Source organism: Nesoenas mayeri (genome assembly GCF_963082525.1).
Source record: "Nesoenas mayeri genome assembly, chromosome: 5".
Classification (NCBI taxonomy): Eukaryota; Metazoa; Chordata; class Aves; order Columbiformes; family Columbidae; genus Nesoenas; species Nesoenas mayeri.
Window position 1 is genome coordinate 28,570,658 of NC_137548.1, and position 19,868 is coordinate 28,590,525.

General features: G+C 36.4%; 1 protein-coding gene across 6 annotated transcripts in view; it reads right to left on the reverse strand.

Annotated features, from left to right (window-relative positions):
* The window catches only part of NPAS3 (neuronal PAS domain protein 3), a gene marked incomplete at its 3' end in the record, with an annotated part of 606,741 nt that overhangs the window by 176,748 nt on the left and 410,125 nt on the right, over positions 1 to 19,868 (reverse strand). For all 6 annotated transcript variants that reach the window (XM_080345064.1, XM_080345065.1, XM_080345063.1 and 3 more), the window contains one exon: positions 10,368 to 10,457. In XM_080345064.1, coding sequence (XP_080201190.1) covers positions 10,368 to 10,457 — 90 coding nt within the window. The remainder of the gene's footprint in view (positions 1 to 10,367; positions 10,458 to 19,868) is intronic.

Here is a 19,868-nt window from a genome sequence, read left to right on the forward strand (position 1 = left end):
AATATTCACCATATCTTTCCTATGCATATGCTATGGAAATTCAACAAGAACACATGTATAGCTCCATTGTCATTCAAGGAACATCAGAAATGTATATGGCTTTGTATTTACTACTTACGCATGAATAAGTGCTGTCCCAAAAGAGACATCTTTCTGAAGTGCAGTATGAAAAGGTATAGACTATGCCTCACTATACTGGCTGCATCCTAATTCAGGAGTACTCAGCCCAGAAAATACTCTTGTCACCCAAAAGACCCAAAGACAGAATCTTAAGCACAAAATAATTAATATAGGTAATAATTCTGTCATATCCTTTATTAGTTCAAGGCCAGATTTATTAATGCAAGGGCTTTAAAAGTTATCTGGAATGCAGTATGAGCATGATACACCATATTAGTTTATAGATCCATGTGATCCCGTTCAACTAGAGAAATGAGCTGGTATTTCCCCTTTCTCTTTTACTGTTGCCAAACCTCACAATTTTATTGCCTATCACGTGACGTTTGATTGTAGCCTCAAAGGCCTGACTGTATAATTACGATATTCCCAAAAGGTCTCAGACATCTCTTAAATATAAAAGTAAACTTCTAGCATTCGTGGCAGCCAATGGAAAAAAGAAGAGTTGAAAATGTAAAGCCATAAAGGCTGCAAAAAAACCCGGAATGTCAATAATATTTAAAATATTATTTTCATATGCCTGATAACTTGAAACCAACCTTACTATTTGAGTTGATGCTGAGGCCTGAGTTCTGAATATCTAGGGCTGGCAAAAACTTATTTTGCTTGGTGGGGAAGAAGGAACACGCCCTCTAACAGCTGATTTTCAGTTGCTGAGTAGGAGCAGTGCGCCAGGTCTCTTCTCTGCCTTCCACTTCCTGTCTGCTCACACCAGAGAGGTATTTCTTTTGCCTGTCTTGCTCCTACTATTTTGATTCCCCCTCCCTCCAATATGGGCATGTTTCCTGCCTTTAAAAGAGAAGATTATTCTTGCTCTTGGACATATCCCCTCATTGCTGAAGAAACCTTACATTTCTATTCCTGGGCGAAGAAGGTTTCTCACTTCACTCTTATGCCACATCTGACCTCCTGTCTTTTGAAAGTGAAAATGTAGTCCTAATTTTCCTCTGCCTCATCTGGTGGCCAGCAGAAGTACCTCTCTGCTGCACACCTGGCTTTGGCTATGCCAGCACAGCCAGAGCATGTGGATTCAGCTGCAGAGGGTCCTTCTGTGAGAGTGCCATGAAAACAAGCCAAGAGCTCCCAAGGAGAGCTCAGTTACTCAGTATTATATGCAGGTAGTTCTGAAGGTGTAAGCAAACAGCAGAAAGAACTTTTAATATGAATGATGTGGAGGAACTCTGCTAAGGAACTAAGATCAAGTATTGTTCACAGTAAGCCTGACAAGTTTTCTGATGCTCTTTTTCTCTGCCCACTAAGTGCAGAAACTGAACTGGGTGCATTCCCTCTCAGGCTGTAACTTTACCAGGAAGCTGGTGTCAGCCTGGAAACGTAGGAGGAGGACATTTTGGATGCATCCTGGTTCAAATGACAGAAAGAAATACAGGGGAACATGAGGTTAAAATGCTAAGGCAGCATAGGTGTCTTTTAATGCTGAAGATGAACAGGGAGTGACAAAAGAATATAGATTAGCACTGGGAGAGCAATAGCACATAGACGGGATTGTCTTGAATTTCCTCTACAAACCTTGGGGATTAAGCATCATCAGCCTTTGACTTGGAGGTTCCCTTAGCTAGATCCTACACCAACTCTGCAGTGAAGACATTCTCCACAGAATTTCATAGAATCATAGAATGTCCTGAGTTGGAAGGGACCCACAAGGATCATGGAGACCAACTCCTGTCCCTGCATATGACAACCCCAAAATTCACACCATGTGTCTGAGGGTGTTATCTAGTCTCTTCTTGAACACTGTCAGGCTTGGGGCCGTGACTGCCTCCCTGGGGAGCTTGTTCCAGTGCTCCACCACCCTCTGGGTGAAGAACCTTTTCCTAATGTCCAACCTAAACCTCCCCTGGCACATCTTCCTGCCATTCCCTTGGGTTCTGTCACTGGTCACCAGAGAGAAGAGATCAGCACCTGCCCCTCCTCCTCCCTTTGTGAGGAAGCTGTAGCGGTGATGAGGTCTCCTCTTAGTCTCCTCCAGGCTGAACAGACCAAGTGACTTTAGCTACTTCTCATACGACTTGCCCTCCAAATCCTTCATCAGCTTTGTAGCCCTCTGCTGGACATGCTCCAGTAGCTTTATACCCTTTTCATACTGGAATTTTGAGTGTTTCTGCTCTCTTACAAATCCTCTCTTCCCAGAAGAGGATTCCTTTGTTAACTCTGACTGAAAACAAAACAAGTAAAGCCCTGATCTAGTCTGTAATAAAAAACAGATTAACACATATCTCCCATCCTTGTTCTGAGCTGCTTGTTCCTGATCTTGTGCTGTCATATTCAACCCCTTATTTGGACTGGTAGAACTGTCAGTGAGGATTTGCAGCGGAAGATATCACTGAATTGATCTGAGTTTAAAATTTTTTGGTTTATTTATTTATTTATTTATTTATTTATTTATTTTTACTTTTGCAGGGTTATTTTTAGCCAAGATTCATTTGGTGACATGGTTTTTAATACATACGGGCACTGTTTTATTTATTTCATAACCTTAGGCCAACCGTTGAGTTTCTGTGTCCTGACCCACCCTTTCTGAAATGCTGGCAATGGGAATTCTGTCTGTATTGTTTCACTGCTACAAGTCTTGAATCATTTCATCCATTGCCGAATATTCAGAATCAGTGCATCTTGTAAGCATTCAAAAGTATGCTTTATTACTATTAAACAAAACCAATTAATTATAATTTATTTATTTTTAGAAATGAAATTTTGATCACTCAGCAATACAATGACTTTTTGACCTTACTCTTGAAAGGTAAAATACATATTTTACCTTTGAATTTTTCCCTCCATCTCTAATGTGCCAGGATAGCATGGAAAATATATTTATGCCAAATTTGTATGTTTCCTACCAGTATCTGGTTTTCTCCCCCAATTATTCCACAGCTGTTTGTTTTACTAAGTGACTATATATAGAATATTCTTCAACTTCCACACAAATATGTTACAATGCAATGCAAAAAAGATACCAAACTACTCCGTAGCTAATTTGGATAATATGAATGTTAATTCAGGAAAACTCTTTGTCTTTGCTTTAATAGGAAAGACAAACATAAAATAGCTAAATTGTCTAAACTATTTTCCGAAGAATTTTTTCTTAAACCAATCTGCAAACATTGCATACACCAGAAAGCAAATGGTCAGATTGCTGATGTTCTCAGTCTTATTTGGTACCAGAAAGAGTTAACAAATGCAATGAAAATACCTTATCAAAATCTTATTTTTAACATCAAATGCTAGAATTATTAAGTGACTTGAAAAGTCTTCAGCCTTCAAGCGTTAAACCAATGAGGCTATATTTTACTGCATGGAGAATCTGTGTCATTCATTTTAACCAGTGAATCCCTTCTGCATAAAGGCTTTCAATGTTTCAGCCTCAATGGCTGGTAAAATATGTTCAAAAGAATAAATAAAGGAAACATGATTCTCATGTAAAATGACATTCTGGATTCCTTTAGTTAACTCAACAGAGAGCTATATTCAGTGGAGCCTATAAGACAATACAGTTGGCAGTATTTAAACACACTGCAGAAGAATAAGCAAAATAACGTGATCAGCAACAATAAGTTAATTTCAAGTTTAAAAATCACTAAAGCATCACTACATATTGCATTTGGACTGACTACAAAGTGACAGTCAGCGGATTATTCCACAGATTTCTAATGCTGAAAATTCTGATGGCATTTACTAGCATAACCTTTCAACTCTGAGCACATCAATAGAAGCAGACAGTGGTTTGAAATATGATTCCTTGCAGATAGCATATCCTCATTCATCTGACTGTGGTGCTCTGTGCTCCATTGCACAAACAGCAGCTCACCCACTTCTGAGAGGACACTAATAAAAAAGGCATCAATTTTCAGCTCTAGTACTACTGTGATCTCTTTATATGTTCGACATCCAACATTAAATTAAAATGCTGTTATAAATCCTACTTTCTGAATCTGGAATGAGTGTTGGGTTTTTGTCGCATGAGACTGCAGCAAATCTTGTCAAAAGCAAGGAAGCACGTCTTGTTCACTCAGAATTAATGTTGTGGATGAAAGAAAGAGGTAAAGGAGGTTGAATATGGTGAACTGTGGGTGTCAAAGGCAGTGGGTAAAGCAGCTTTGGGGTACCAAGCAGAGCACAATATTTGCTGCTTTTAATAGGCTCCTAATCAGTAATTATAATTAACAATTACTAACTGCACATGAAAAACAGTTTGTTCATTATATAAAGTACTTTAAAAAAATCCTGCAAATCTTTAAGTGTCTTTATTCTTCACAGTTTGGGGCAATTTAATCCTCTGTGCTAGACAAAACCACTTTTGTAATAATCAGCTAAAACAGGCTAACTGTTTTGGATCGCTTCAAGACCATACAGTGAAGGTTGTTACAGAGTGTCTATGCAAAATTATGCATATTGATGTTGATGTTCAGGACTTCTGTCAGCTTGTCGTTTGCACTTGAGTTGTCTTAAAAGTTCTTGGGCTGGGATAGGGTTCAAAAAAAATGGCATAAAGAAAAGAATGTTAGGCACTGATGTGAAATACTGTGACAATGGCAAAATCTTTTCCTGAGCAAAAATTAAGCCGTGAACAGTAGTTGTGAGAAAGCAAGTGGGCAGGATATTTCTGTTATGTAGAAGAGTGTCGTACATTTTGGAGCCTTTCAACTGTGTCCGATAACCCCTAATGGCAGGTATCCTTTCTCCTTTAAGAGCTAAGCTAAGCTACACTGAAAGGGAATAACGGCTTCAGCGAAGACAGTGTGTCTATAGATATTTTCTCTTTTTCGGTTCATTCATAATTATGAAGAAAAGAAACAAGCTTGCCTTTTTGGGGGTGGGGGAGTGCCTTGAAGAGTCGTTCAATATCTGGATCGAACAGAGGAACTTTTTCCCCCTAAGGATCCTGCCTGAAGAAACCTTGACATGCACAAAGTCAGAACCTAGACAAAGTTGCCCTGGTGAGAACGATAAGGTCACCCGTGGGATTGCTGAGATTATCTCTGTCAAGCACTTGGACAGCATGCAGTCAAATGATGCATCATGCAGTCATTTTCGGGGGGGGAAAATCAATTTCTTCACCAGGTCGCTATTTGCTTTTCAAAGTGCCCTTGTAGGCCTTCACCACCAAGCATTTATCAATTTAAATGTTGTAAATTGATAATGTGCCACTGTGCCTTGTACTGTTTCTGAATTATTTTGATACTTGTATTTTCTTACTGCTCTCAAAGTCCTCAGAGCTGCTCTATTTCAATAGAACTTCTCCCTCGCTCACTTCTTTTAGCATAAAAGACAAAATGAACTTTCTTACACTGAACATTAAGGAGAAAAACTTCTTTTAAAAACACATGACCAACACAGAATTTCCCAGGCTTTTCTTTATTAATTTTTAAAGGGGACAAATTATTAAACAACTATCGATGCTAGTGCACCGATTTACTAAATTAGCAGAAATTACCATTTTACATAGTAGTATTTAAATTCAGAACACTAAAGCAATGACAAGAACAGAGAAGCAAGATCTTTTCTCAACTGGTTACTGCCTAGATTTGCTTAAAAAAATGCAGTTTTTCCATAAAGTTCTTGGCTTTTGTTGTTATTTTTTTGCCTGGATTTTTAAAATATTTTTATTTTATTTAGAAAACGGTATAGGGGGAAAATAATGTAGAACTTACAGAATGAATGCAAATGCCAAGATTGCTTTATATTATTTTTCAAGCAAACAGAGCACTAAAGCAACCCTTTAACCATCTACTAACCTCAACTCGATTTGCATTGAAAACCAGGTAGAGTATAGTAGTTGAGGTCTGTGCTTCGTAAAAGCAAAAGAAATACATGGCAGTTGCAAAGCATTCTTAACCTCTAGTGATTTATTGGCCCTCAGCCAAGTTATCAGGGGAATCTAATTCTTCTTTATTATTCAAATAAACCACATTTGGCACCATGGTTCCTTTTCAGAATAGCTTCACAAATAGACTGAGTACTGTCATTTATTTGACCTTGTACTCGTGTGCTGTAGCTGTAATTTTATTTGCCATTTCATAGAACAAATGCACAGAAAAAGAAAATAAGGAGATAGGTTATGGTGCTGGTAACACAGTACATATGTAATATACGTACTGCTTTTTGTGTGCTTTGTTTTACAAAGGACAAAATCTCAACAATTTATTCTTTTTTTTTTTTTTTTCTTCTTCATCCCTATTATCTCCTATTATGCCTGCAGCTGCACTGCTGCACTGCTCCTTTTTAGTGAGCTCTCTTTTCAACAGGCCAATTTTTGAACCTGGTCTGTCCCCTGGACAAGTAGGAGCAAGGGCAGGAAATATTTTACTTTACAGCGTGGACCTCACAGAGAGGGAGCAATGCATAATATCCTTCTTGAGTACAACTGTTGGTGAGAGTTGATTAAGAACTTGTTTGCTAAAAGCAAAAGTAACCTAGCCATCTTATCCACCAATAGTATTTTCTATTGACCCTGAAACCTCCTATGTCTGACAATTTCATCCTTTGTTATGGATAGATTATTCTCCCTATTTGTTACTATTTGTGTTTCAGCATATTTGTGGCCTAAGTGTCAAACATGGAAACTTTGCAAAACAATTTAAATCTCTTCGGTAACCACAATATTGACTTCTAAGTGTCGGAAGGAGTGATTCAAATGCCTCTTCAATGTCCAGATATAGTGACTCATTTTTGCCTTCTATTTTCAAAATCTCAGCTCATTTCTAAAAGGAAATCAGAGACTGGGTATTCAAAAAGCTGGCCATTACCCTGACATAAAAAATTAATTGCTGACTTGAAAATGTCAGAGAATAGATATATATGAAGACAGAGCATTTTTACATCACTACAGAGGTGCAGTGTAAAAAGCTGTTTGTATTGGCTACACCATCACAGGTCATGTTGTCCAACCCAGAGAAGAAATCCTGGCAGTATTGCATGTTTCTAGACATGTCTGAGCCTTCCAACAATTCCTACAGTTCCTGAAACTACTGAATACTTGAAAATATGCTGGACTATTATAGCTTGCCCCAATTACAATTGAGCTATGATAATTTATACAGATTAAGGATATAACAGATATTTTGGCCCTTCTCTCACTCATTACTTTCAGCTAGTTTTGTGTCTTTCCCTCTACTTTGAAATGGATCTCTGTTCTCTGAAACTGCTCTGACTGCATTTCCACAGTGTACTCTAGAATTCACATCTGCCAACCTAACTTCAAATTTATGGTTAGCATTAGGTGGAAGATAGTGTTCAAAACATATATGTATGGGTATCTACATACAAGGTACATTCATTACAACGTCAAAAGATTACTTATTGTAATTTTTATTTACTGTTCAAATATACTTTTTCCTCCCCCTCCCAGAAGTAACTTTACTATCATCATTGCTGGATACCCCCAAATATATTGTTTTATCAGATTTCTTTACCAATAGCCCTGCAGCTATCTTAAAACATCAGCATCCATTTGTTTTGCACCACTGGCTCTCACTGTTCAGAAAAGAGAAAAATTGGGTTCCGTGAAAAACTGTTTTCACCTGCTGAGATTCAGTACAAGGACTATTTTCCTTCAGCTAAAAGACATAAGATTTTGCTTTGCAAGTACAAAATATATTGCATGTTATTTCCATGCACACTAGTTAAAAAAGAAAAAAAGAAAATCAAAACCAAACACAACCAAACAAGGATGAAGTCCCTAAAAAGTCATTTGACTAGAAAGTAAGATTCCAAAGTCAGGACCGGAGAAGACAATTCAAAGATGCTTATAATGTACATACAGACTTTCTGATGTGCAAAAATACCTAGAGGTTTTATATAAATACATAGTTGGGGAGTATAAGGATAGGGACGTATTAATGTTTACCTTCAGTGCAAGAAATGCAACACCACATTTATCACATAGCACTGTTTCAGAAATTCCGAATTCACAAGTATTTTAAGATTGTTGTAGTGCAAACAGTAGCATTTTCATGTATAGTTTGAGAAATGGTTTTATGAATACTCTTGCTAATACTTTTTAGTATCAAATAACCTTTGAATAGTGATTTAATACCAAGTAGCTACAACATTTCTTTTGTCGTTAAGAGACCTAGCTATATAATATTATAGCAAGAGAAGAGTATATTAAAATATAAATACAGCAGGCCTGAGAAATGCAAAATGTCTCCATAAAGACAGAATAGAAGAACAGCAAAAATCACAAACACTTTAATAGAACTCAGTAGATTTCATGTATTATTGTATTACAATCCACAGTCCTGGTTCTGATTTTTGGTAGTTTTTCTACCAATACTTTCAGTACTGAACACAAGGAAACGTTTGTATCAAATACTCTAATATGCAAAGACAATTGCTTTATTTATCTGAACTCTTGCTTGTAATGTATATGGGGATCAAGATGAAGTGTAAAGTCTTAACAATATGATGTATGTTCAGAGAGAGGAAAGATTTACCAACCCCTATAGTTGAAAAGAGAGTGGCAGAAAATGCTTTTAACAAGAGACTAGCATAGGGTTAAAGCCAAATTTTTCTTGAACAGATGATATTTCAGATGGCCACACTATTCCAGATGCATCAATTTCCTTGAAAATCCAATCCATATATGTGCATATGCTGTGCTGGCAGGAGGACTGACTGAAATGGCCAAAACCCAAGAGCTAATATTCTTTTGGCCAGAATAATGCAATTATTATTTTCCTAGCTATCAGTCTAAGCATACAGAGCCATCTGTTATGCAAAGCAAACATACACATCTCAATTACAGAAAATGCAGTTGCCTTGACAGAATTTGGATTACACCACTAACCAGGGCTGTAAAATTTGTTTTAAGCTAGTGTATAATGGATGCCTTTCAGGAGTTTCCTAATTAGCATTTACCTGCTTAAACTAATTATCCATCCTCCTTCTTTACTGGCTTATTAAACTTCGTTGGATACTATGCATAAAACAGATTAATATGAGCATAAGACAATAATAAACATTAAAGTTCTGATTCTTTCCTGTATTAGCAACATGGTGGCGCACCAATTTCAAAATTTGAGATTCTTGATACTAACTCCCAAACAGATTAAAGCAGGGATTAAAGTCTATTACAAAACGAGGGACTTTAATGAGAGACAAGAATACTGATCTGAGTTAGAAACAGCTCTGTTTCTATTCCTATCATTTGGTTTGCTAAAGCCAGCACAAAATAACAATTACTGAACTTATTACAGCCAATTGCTTGCATGTTCTTTGAGGAGTTAATGAACCTCTATTCGGATTCTCACCAGATAATATTTAAAATTAGTCTTTTCTGCACCAAATGTTAAAGTTTCCCATTTCATTGTTGTTGAGATAGAGCAAATCTGACAGTTGCCAGTGCTAATAGTTGCCTCCTCATAGCAGTATGGGTCCCAATTTAAAGGAGCTGAAATAAATATCTCAGTTTTTCTTTTCTCTTCAGGGTGACTGCAACAGAAGTAGATTATCCTACTCTGAAAATCATCACGCAAAATCTTTCTGCTGCATTTCTAAGTACAAGCAGAGAGAAGCTATCCTTCCTTAACATTTCTGGATGCTGCAGGGTTAGGAGTAAACATCAACAAGCAACTTTCCCTGTACTTTCAACCTGCCATTTAATCTTTAAAAAATAGTTGCCAGCAATTAAAGGAAAAAAAAAAAACCTATTATATTTTATAAATATGTCTTTTCATATTAGTGAGCACTTATGAAAGAGGCAAAATGTGTCCTTGTTGGAACTCTCCCTGCAAGACATTTTAATGGTCTCTTTCAGCATTTCTTGACTCCAAATGGCTCCCTGTCATTGTGTCAGCTCCCTGGATAATGCAGGGTACTCCATAAACATCCAGTAATAGGACACAAGGGAAGCACTATTAGTGTGTCCCTTTCCTATCAGGTATGGAGGTTTAAAGTTCAAAACAACTGAGAAAAGAAACTTCATTTGTTCTCGATAAATTAATAATGATCCTTCATGGCAAAAAGTTTTCAGGCACAAGTTTGTCTTATCTCTTTGTCCAGTACTGATAGATATGTTTTTCAATCACTTCTCAGGATGAGCCAGATGCAACTTCAAATAGCTAATTCAATAATCCACACAAAATACAGAAGCTAAATTATTATTTCTTTAAGACTGATAAACAGAAGAATGCATCACATACAATTATGTTCTAGAATTGAAAGCATGTACTTACTTGGGACAGGCCTAAATAGATGGAGACAGTTTCTGAAATGTACAAAAATTTTCCTTCTTGATTTAGTGCAAATACAAATCCATCCAGGGACTACAGAGTAAAGAAAAAAAAAAAAGTGAATAGATTATTAAAAATTTCTAAATTCCAGATAGAAATAGATTCAAACAAAAGCATCATGGAACAAATTGAGAAAATGTTCTGATTTCTATGAATGCTTTTAATGTGAATTCTTAAAACAATTCCTCAGTATTCTGCCTATATATTAGCAAACACCATATGAGTGTATTCCAAAGTTCAAGGACTTATTGTCATGCTTACATCTGCCATATACTGTATAAAATTTATCTCTTTTAAATGACAGAAGAAATATAGAAAAGTAAAATGTGGCTCAATTTTTTTACAGGAAGAAGTAAGTAAGGAAAACAAATAAGCATCCAATGAAATGCTGTGTAAGAAGATTCCCTTCGCTATTCCCCAGAATCAAACCAGAGAATATCGACTTCCAAAAACTGAAAAAGAGAAAATCCTACCATCACTCAAACCACTATGGACCTCAATAATTTGTTAATTAGTTGAGGATTAGATGCACACAAGCACGTATGCATACTTCCCCTCACACAGACATTTTCCTTTTGTGAGACAACAAACAAAGCCAATCAGTAGATTACTGTCAAATATGTTTACAGCTTAGGCTTTTAGAAATGTTATGAATTTCATCATTTTGGTGTAAAACTCTAGATCAGATTTTACTGTGACAAGTTCAAGTCTTTGGATGTGGTTTCCATTGCAAAAATCAAAATATGACTACACAGATTAATGCATACCTTTTGAAACATGAGTGCAGTTAATAAACAAAGGGCTATATTCTAAACTGACACACAGAGTAAATCACTGCATATCAAAACAGAAATACACCTCTAGGAATAAGAGCAAATCTTCACCAGGAAGAAACTGCCTTTCATGCACTATACGTGCCTTTAATTTTATGCTTTTATAAGGCTGATTATTGCAAACAAGCATTCACTATTGCAAAAGTAAAATCACAGACTTCCAGAAATTATAAATTCTAAAACAACTCAGAAAATAAAAAGCACTCCAAATGTTTGTATGAATTAGACAATCCCAAAAAATGCCATCTCATATATCCCCTTGCAATAAAAGTACGTGAAAAGTAAAAATGTAACTATAGCATTTGAGAGATCAGCCTGGTTTTGGAGGAAAAAATAAGAGATGCACACAAATTTGATGGACATATATGATGACAAATTCATGTAATCAATTCACTTATTTTCAGATATAGAACAGTGATTTCTGAGGGGTTTTTAATTTTTTTCTTCTTCTGCTTCTTGATTCATTTCTAACTGCTGGTCAGAACCTGTCTTTGGCAAGTGTTCACCCCTCTCTGATGTAGTAGGTGGTGGAATTAGTATAAAAATCTGTGCTTCGTATGCTTCGTAAAAAGAACAAACCACATATTGGAAAACAAATCCTCACTAAAGACACCGCATTAAAGAAGGACTCTAATTTATATTTATGAATTAATAAAAATGTAAATCTGCATAGATTTCCTTCATGTAAAAACATTTATATTATGCAAACCATTTATGGCCTCTTATAAATCATAATAATTTCTTTTCAAATGATTAACATCAGTTCCTTGAATTTTAACATCAGTAACAGGTAGAAAATTTGGAACAGTGAAGTTCAAACTTAGATCCACACAAGAACAATCAAAACCTTTACGCATTTGATTTCCCCCACTATGTACAAGTTCTTTTGCTATTATCTACTTTCCCCATCATCAGAAAGATCAAAAGAGCGAATCTTTAAATGCCTTGGTTTAAGTTTTCCTGATGTTCTGTCCCATGTTTCTTTGAGGAAATTGGCTTAATCCTCTACTAGAAATAAAACTGAGAACCATCACCCTGATTCCCTGGCCACATATATGTTCTTGCTAGAATACCATTCTCCACAAGCAGCAATAAATTGCCATACTGAATCAGCCTAACAGCCTACCTGCAGAGGTTGGTTTTCCTGGGTCCAACAGTGTGTACTAGTTGCTTCAGAACAGTGACTGAATTATCTATAATGCTCTTGAAGGTAACAACAAGCCTATTAGAAGTTTTTTTGTTCTGTTTAGTACACTGCACTACTGTGTAATAATAATACAGAGACATCAGAACAAAGACCCCAAGTACTTAGCTCAAGTCCTAATACCTAAGATAAATGACAATAAAAATAGAGGGAGAAATGGCCACCTTCTATTGCAAGGCACTTCCTCTCACCAGTATGAAAGGGCTGAGATGGACCACTTCTATGACAATGTTGTTGCTCCTTATACAGGTCAAACAGTAGTTCTGAAGGACTGTCTCATTCGTTATTCATAGGTATTATTTATGAATATTTATTATTTAAGTAATGCGTGTTGAAATTTTTCAATTTTTCATAAAGCGTATGTCCTTTGTGCATGGCAAGGGAGCAGCAGACTTCAGAGAAGGTGGCAGGTAACATAACAGCAGGTTATGTTATATACTGAAGAGTATGTGATACCATTGTACAGTACCTATTCACAAACAATTGTGTTTTAATGACAAATCTCTGGAAGTACTCTTCATATTACCTATGTATAACTAAGGACACAATAAATGCAAGAAAGGTAGTGGACTGAGTCAGCTTTCAAATCTCTCTTTTAAAATGAGCACCACAGTGTAATTTCCAGCCAGAATTTCTGAACAGTTTTCCTGTAGTTCAAAGGCAGACAGGATTTCTGTTTCAGATGTTCCACAGTTATCATCAACTATAATACAGAAATATGGCCTGCAAAGGTAACTAGTTTTTCAGAACGTCCTACTTTTATTGAAGCAGAGGTCATGAACACAAAGGTAGAGCATCTTCTGTTAGGAAAATATTCTTGAGTTCATTTCTTTTTTATTTTTATAAATGAGGTTGGCTGTCATAAACTCAGTCCCATCCCATCTAGTGTGGCAGCTGAAAAAGGGTCAGGGTGACCCCAAATACCAATATTGAGCACAATCCAATTTAAGGAAGACTGGCAACTTCTTGTTTAAATCTACACTTACTGGTTTTATGCAAAATGTGATTAAAGCTTAAGTTGCAGCACTTTTGATTTCAGAAAACCGTTATGTATTAATGTATTATGCTGTTTCAATCACCACAGGCTACTTTTCCTTTTCTTTTTTTTTTTTTTTTTAACTGCCCCACTGTTTTCAATAGGCGCCAATTAAGATTCTGGGGTCAAAGGGTTAATTACATCTTCTTACCTACTATGTAGAATTTTCTGATTATTAACTAAGGTTGGATTAAGATGAAAAAGAACCGACACAAATGTTAATGCTTGCCCCTCCTTGAGAAGATTTATCATAATACCATGCTGAAATCTATATGGTTTCTTCAAAGCCGTTAGAGAACGAAATCTTAGAGGAAACACTAAAATAAATGTTTTAAAGACATGCAAGTATCTGATTTATTGAGACAGTTTTCTTATTCCTGAAAACTGTTCTAAACTAGCCAGGCAGGACTGATACAAGATTTTCTTTGTCACATAGCAGCAAGTCAATGTGGTAGACATGAAAGATGTGAGACTCATATGTGAAAGTCACCAGCTACAGCACCTCTGAAGAATAATGCAAATAGTTATAATTTATATCCTCTGACATCAGAATAAGAAGAAAATATAAAGCACAGGTTTTTAACTCAAAATATTAAGTGCCTTTTACAGTATTTGTAGAATACTGAAGTTATTTCCTCTCATGATATGAAACCGACTGCACCACATTGACCGAATATGCACTAATGTATAATGTACCACACTAAATGGATTTATATTTGTCAGAGGAATTTTGCCCCAGCCATTTTTGCATATTCCCACTACAGGCAAATATAATTCACTGGAGTCTTACTACAGTGTCCTTCTGGAGAATATCCTCATATTTCATACTATCCCTGAAGTCTCTAATTCTTTCTAGTGTATTCCAATGCTGCAAAAAACCCTGTTACCCTGACCTAAACTCCAGTTAGAGTGAAGAATCACCAGTAGGCTAGGTTATTTTAATGACAGATTATTTTAAACTAAGCCTTCGCCATCTGTTCCACCCCCTAATTATGAATGCAAAAAGAACATATTTCACAATTACATCAGTAAAAAGTAAGATATACATGATTTAAATGCATGCATGTGTTCTTTGTCCAATGCAGCGTGCATCTGTGATGTTTTTCTCATCATTCAGGCTCTGATCAGGAGATAGGGGCTGGGGAAGGGAATACTCTCCTTGATAAAACAGATTAATTGATATACTAAACTTTTTCCTGGCAAACAGATCATCTTAATTAGAATTTTTCACTGTTATGACATAATGATATTATAACTGGAGCTTAGCATTAATTTGAGGACAAAGCCTGTCACCAATTAAACATACAGCATTCAATAACAGCAAAAATATTTTACTCTTTTTTTTAAAAAGAGAGGCGGTATCGGATACAATTGACATATACAAAAGCTAATAGTCCCTCTCTTATAATAAACATATTGCATTTTTGTTGTTGTTGTTGTGTTATGGCATGACTTAAAACACATGATTCACTAGAGAGAGCAACAAAAAAGTAAGCTTCATTTCAACACAGTAACCATTCTTAGGTGTGGGCTAAAATGAAATAAAAAGCATAAATGGTGGCTAACAGAAATATGATCCAAAGCCTTAGTGCCCATCTACTGTGCTCTCATTATTAAGATATCAGAGTAATATCCTCCAGCCACACAAAGAACAGACAAAAGCATAAATACTTAGGTGGAAAATCTGACCTTGGGCTTTCACAATTAAGTACTATGAGACAACTGAAGTATTTTTCCTGGAAACAGGATTTTACGTGGGATGTATTTGATACACATGAATAAAATGGGCAACTAAAGTGTGACCACCTACTGACTTACAAAAAAACTCTAAAAGCTTTATTCCTCCTCTTCAGTTTTTTCAATCCCTTGCAGAAAATAAAAGCAAAGCCCAAATAAAATAAAAAGGCATAGGACTTATTGTGTTGTTCCTTGGGCTACAAGCTTTTTACCGTTGAGTAAAAATCCCAGCATCAAACATATAGAAAATCCTGATTTCAACTCTCATACTACTGCCATTTTTTCAATCACAGTCCACCATAATGGTTATATGGCTACATGACCATAGAATCCTTATGAATTAATGACATATATTTGGCAACAAAGCAACATGTATTTGGCAGCAAAACTACAGTAAAAAAGATGAGGTAAGAGGACATACTCAAAGGATGTGGTGAGAATTGACTTTGATGCTAGCTTCCTAATTTGTCATCTTCATGCTCTTTGCTTGTGTGGTCAGGATGCAATTTATGACAACAAGGAAGTGCCAAAAATATATGTGTCAATAATAAGGAGGCCCACTTTATAGCTCCAAGCCAAGAAGTGAAGGAGGAAGAGTAAACTTTTCTGATTCCCTTGATGCATCTTTCACCAAACTTACAGAAGAAGTACATTTATGTAACCAAAGCAGCAAAAGCTTGCAGGGGCACATTTACTATTTAATTAGAAAAAAACAGATTGTGTTCCAGACCAGAGCCATTGCAAAATTCCAGAGTGTAAAGGAGAAAAGTTTAGAGCTAAGAATAATGTTTAAAGGTGGCTGTCAGGTTCTTCACATGTACTCCCAGGTTTATTCACTGATAATAGATTGACAAATATCAGAGATGAGCCTAGAGAATTACAGGAAGATTATAAATCTCTAAGCAACGGGAGTTCAAGAAAAAAATCAGAGATTACGAGTTTGACAATTTTTTGTATACAAAAGCAATAAATGACTTCTAGGGATCTCTGCCTTACAGATAGCATTTTATTTTTTTCTAGAAGGCCATTCTATATTGCTGCAAAATCCCACACCATCCTGACTGCATAGAGGAAGCTGCACCATGAAAGATATTAGACTTGCTGAAAAGCTGGCATCACAGTAGGGGAAAAAAAATATCCTTGGGTTATATTGTAATGCTATTAGAAGAGAGAAATAGTGAGGCTTATTGATGTGAAAAAAAAAAATCCAAGACAGACAACTTGCACTTATTCTGCACCCAGGTTATCCCAGGATTTTTTTGTTGTTGTTTTGCATACTCCTTCATAAAACATGCAGACAACCGTATTATTGCCAAAATGAAGATAAGAACAGCAAAACTAAGTTACATGATATAAGCCAGATGATCTTTCATTACCTCTGTGAAAATTTTTGGTCAAGTACTTGCACTGTTTTGCTACATTCTCTGTATTTCTGCTCATGAGTATGCTTCTGTTTAATTAACTGATCTAAGTTGCTGGACTGAACTGCTGAAATTCTTCATGGTGGTTTTCATGTAGAAGAAACACTGATGTGCATTGAAGGAATTAAACTATAATATTTGTTAGAAGTGGTCTGATGCTTTATCCAGTACAGCATTAGCTCTGCTGAAGTCAGCTGGCTGAGCAGGTTATTTTAACTTACATGTTAGGCTTCCATGGTATTAAGATCTTAACTCTATGATAACCTGCTACAACATGAAGTGTTTGGATTGGTTTTCAGTGACGGTGAGGAGGCAGCCTCCCAAGTAAAATATTTTAGAAGATGAGTAGTGCCTACTAGTGAGAGATAGGAACAATGAGTTTACTTTCTTTGATTCTTTTGGAACAAGGGGAAAATGGTAAGTGATACAGCCATCTTTTACATGACATGCAGACAATCTTATGGTAGTTTAATTGCAAGAAGATGTTCAGTAAGCTGTACATTCCCTGTGTCCATATCAGTGGTTTCTAGTCTGTGGTCTTCCATCTGGCTGATTCCAGCCTGAACTATTCAAACTAAAAACTGAACCGTTCAACAGTCTGGGCAATCTGAACTATTCATTCTGAACAACTTCAACCTGAACAGTTGGAAGGGGCTGTGAAAGGTAACTGAGAAAACAAAACTTACTGTCTACAGACTTAAATTCACCACATAATATTCACACCACCAATGGACAATTTTTGGCTTCCACTGGTACACATCCAAAAACAAAGGTTAAAAACTGCTGTTCTCATTCACAAATGCTATTTTGCACTGTCCATTCTTCTGCATAAGCGATTCATTACTAAAACAAAACACTGATTTATGTTCATACATAAATACTATGTAAATACTAAATATACTAACTACTGTTGAAAACCTCTGAAGTTAGAAGCTTACTAGGCAGAATATTTATACTCTGCTATTCTCTTTTCTGAAAGGAGGGCTATATATATTAGCGTAAAGAAAAAGGGAGAAAAAGGACTCCTGAGGGTGTGATTCAACACTGTCGCACTTAATTAAAATTCAATTTTGTGGGAGTTGTGTATTAAAGTACTGACCTTTCATCTTTATGATGCCAATTCCTGACAAGCTCCAACCCTTCAATTATAGGATTCCCAGTGTTGGTTCCAGACTGAACATCAGATTGTGATGCCAATAACTGCATGCCATCTAATACAATCAACTATGTCTATTAAGGATGAGACCTATCATACAGACAGTACGTTATATATCTCTTACCCTGAGAATATGATCACTTCAGGTCAGGACTAAGTATATACCTGGCTGTGGGTTGGCTTTGTTTTGGATACATAGGATTTGAATATCAAGTGTTTTTTTGACTTTCAGTGGTAAAATTTTTCTAATCACATCTGCATTTGTGCACTGAGAGGTGCTGCCCTGAGTAAACGACTTCACACTCTATGCACCTGCATAATGTTTTCTACCATAAGTGCCAAAACTGAGAGAGTAAGATGACCCAGTAGTAGGAGCTGTGACAAACAGCAAGAGGTGGCAGAATGAGGTCCTCAGATCTGCACGTCAGACCACACAGCAAGAGACTGTGGGAACCTGATCCGACCGGAACACTGGGCAGGTAGAAGCACTTAAACAAGCACAACTGATTGTGGGAGCAATAAGTGTTGTCTTGAACATTATTATATCCAAACCAGCAACCTTAAAGCCCTTTTCTGTTATGTATGAATATTTCAGTTCATGTAAGCTCAATTCAAATTGATCTTATATTCATTGTATATCTGCATGTTTGGTTAGCTTTTCTTTCAAGCTATGCAATCTGATACTATATGAAAAAAAAAAACAAACCAACAACAGATAAAGGTATCTAGATGTCTGTTTTCCAAGAAAAAACACAGGTGAAAAAAATATAGGGAAGAATTTGTGATACAGAGTTAATTGCACCGTTAAAAGAACACACACACTCAGTAGGTGCTCAGTTGCTTTGGTGATTGATCCTGACAATTGGCTGACTAGAATTACACCTCCAGCCCAGAACTGATACATGTGTTCTCACTTGCATCACACAATTTCATATATATGAAGCAGGGAGGCTGTGCTTGGGGAAGAACAGGATGAGGGGCTTATGTTTAGCATATTTAATCTATTAGATGGCAATACAGACAACCAAAATAGATTTGAATGAGAAATTGAGTTGAGTTCTTTGCCTAGCATATCATTCTGATTTATACTCTTCTTGAAAGAAGAACATGTTGAGAATATTTTATAGACAATGCAATACAGAGATAATAAGAACACAGAATATTAAGAACAAATCCAAAGTCCATTCAATCCAGTTCTAGTTACTAGGAGTCAAGTTTATAGAGCCATGAAAAAAAAAAAAAAAGCCCACAAAATGATAACCCTTTGAGGTCTGGATTGCTGGATTGTGAAGTGGTGCTTCCAACTTCAAAACTAGTTTCCTCTACCCTGCATGTCTTTGGACTGTTCTGCTAACAACATTCCAACACATGACTAGTTTTTGCTAGATTTGGTGGTGGGCAGAGGTCTCAAAGAAATTCTTGCAGGTTTGGTAAAAACAGACTGATACTGGAAACAAGACCCTCTGAGAGCCCTTGCAGCAGTAACAGCTGGACTATGAATTCCTGTAGCATTAGACATCACAAAACAGAGACGTTGCAAATGCCCTGAGAACTGAAAAAGCCTCAGCCAGGTTGCAATGGCTCAAAAGTCAATAGAAGACAAGATGGAAATCTACAGAAAACTATGCTGTGCTATTCTGGTACCCACAGAAGAACTGGTTCCCATTCACTTATCTGTGCAGTTTAGGGCAGAGAACACAGGAATACTGCGAGTATGTGGGACTAACAGAAAAAACCAAAACCAAACCAACAACAACAACAAAAAACCCCCCACCAAACTAAACAAACAAAAACACACAAAAAAAACCCAAACAACAATTCCTTTCCTGAAACAAGTTAGAGAGTTCATTAATAACATAAATATTTCAAAATCTTTCCCTGAAGTGATTATCCGCTGTATCTGCATTCTACATAGTAAATTTGATATCTCTAGGCTGGGTTGCAGTACTTCCTTCAAGGGCTTTGAGGTTACAGCGCTTCACTCCAGAAGTGTATTTCACACAAAAATGGGGAACACACATTTATGGAAAATCAGTTATCCTGATGGAAACGGAGGT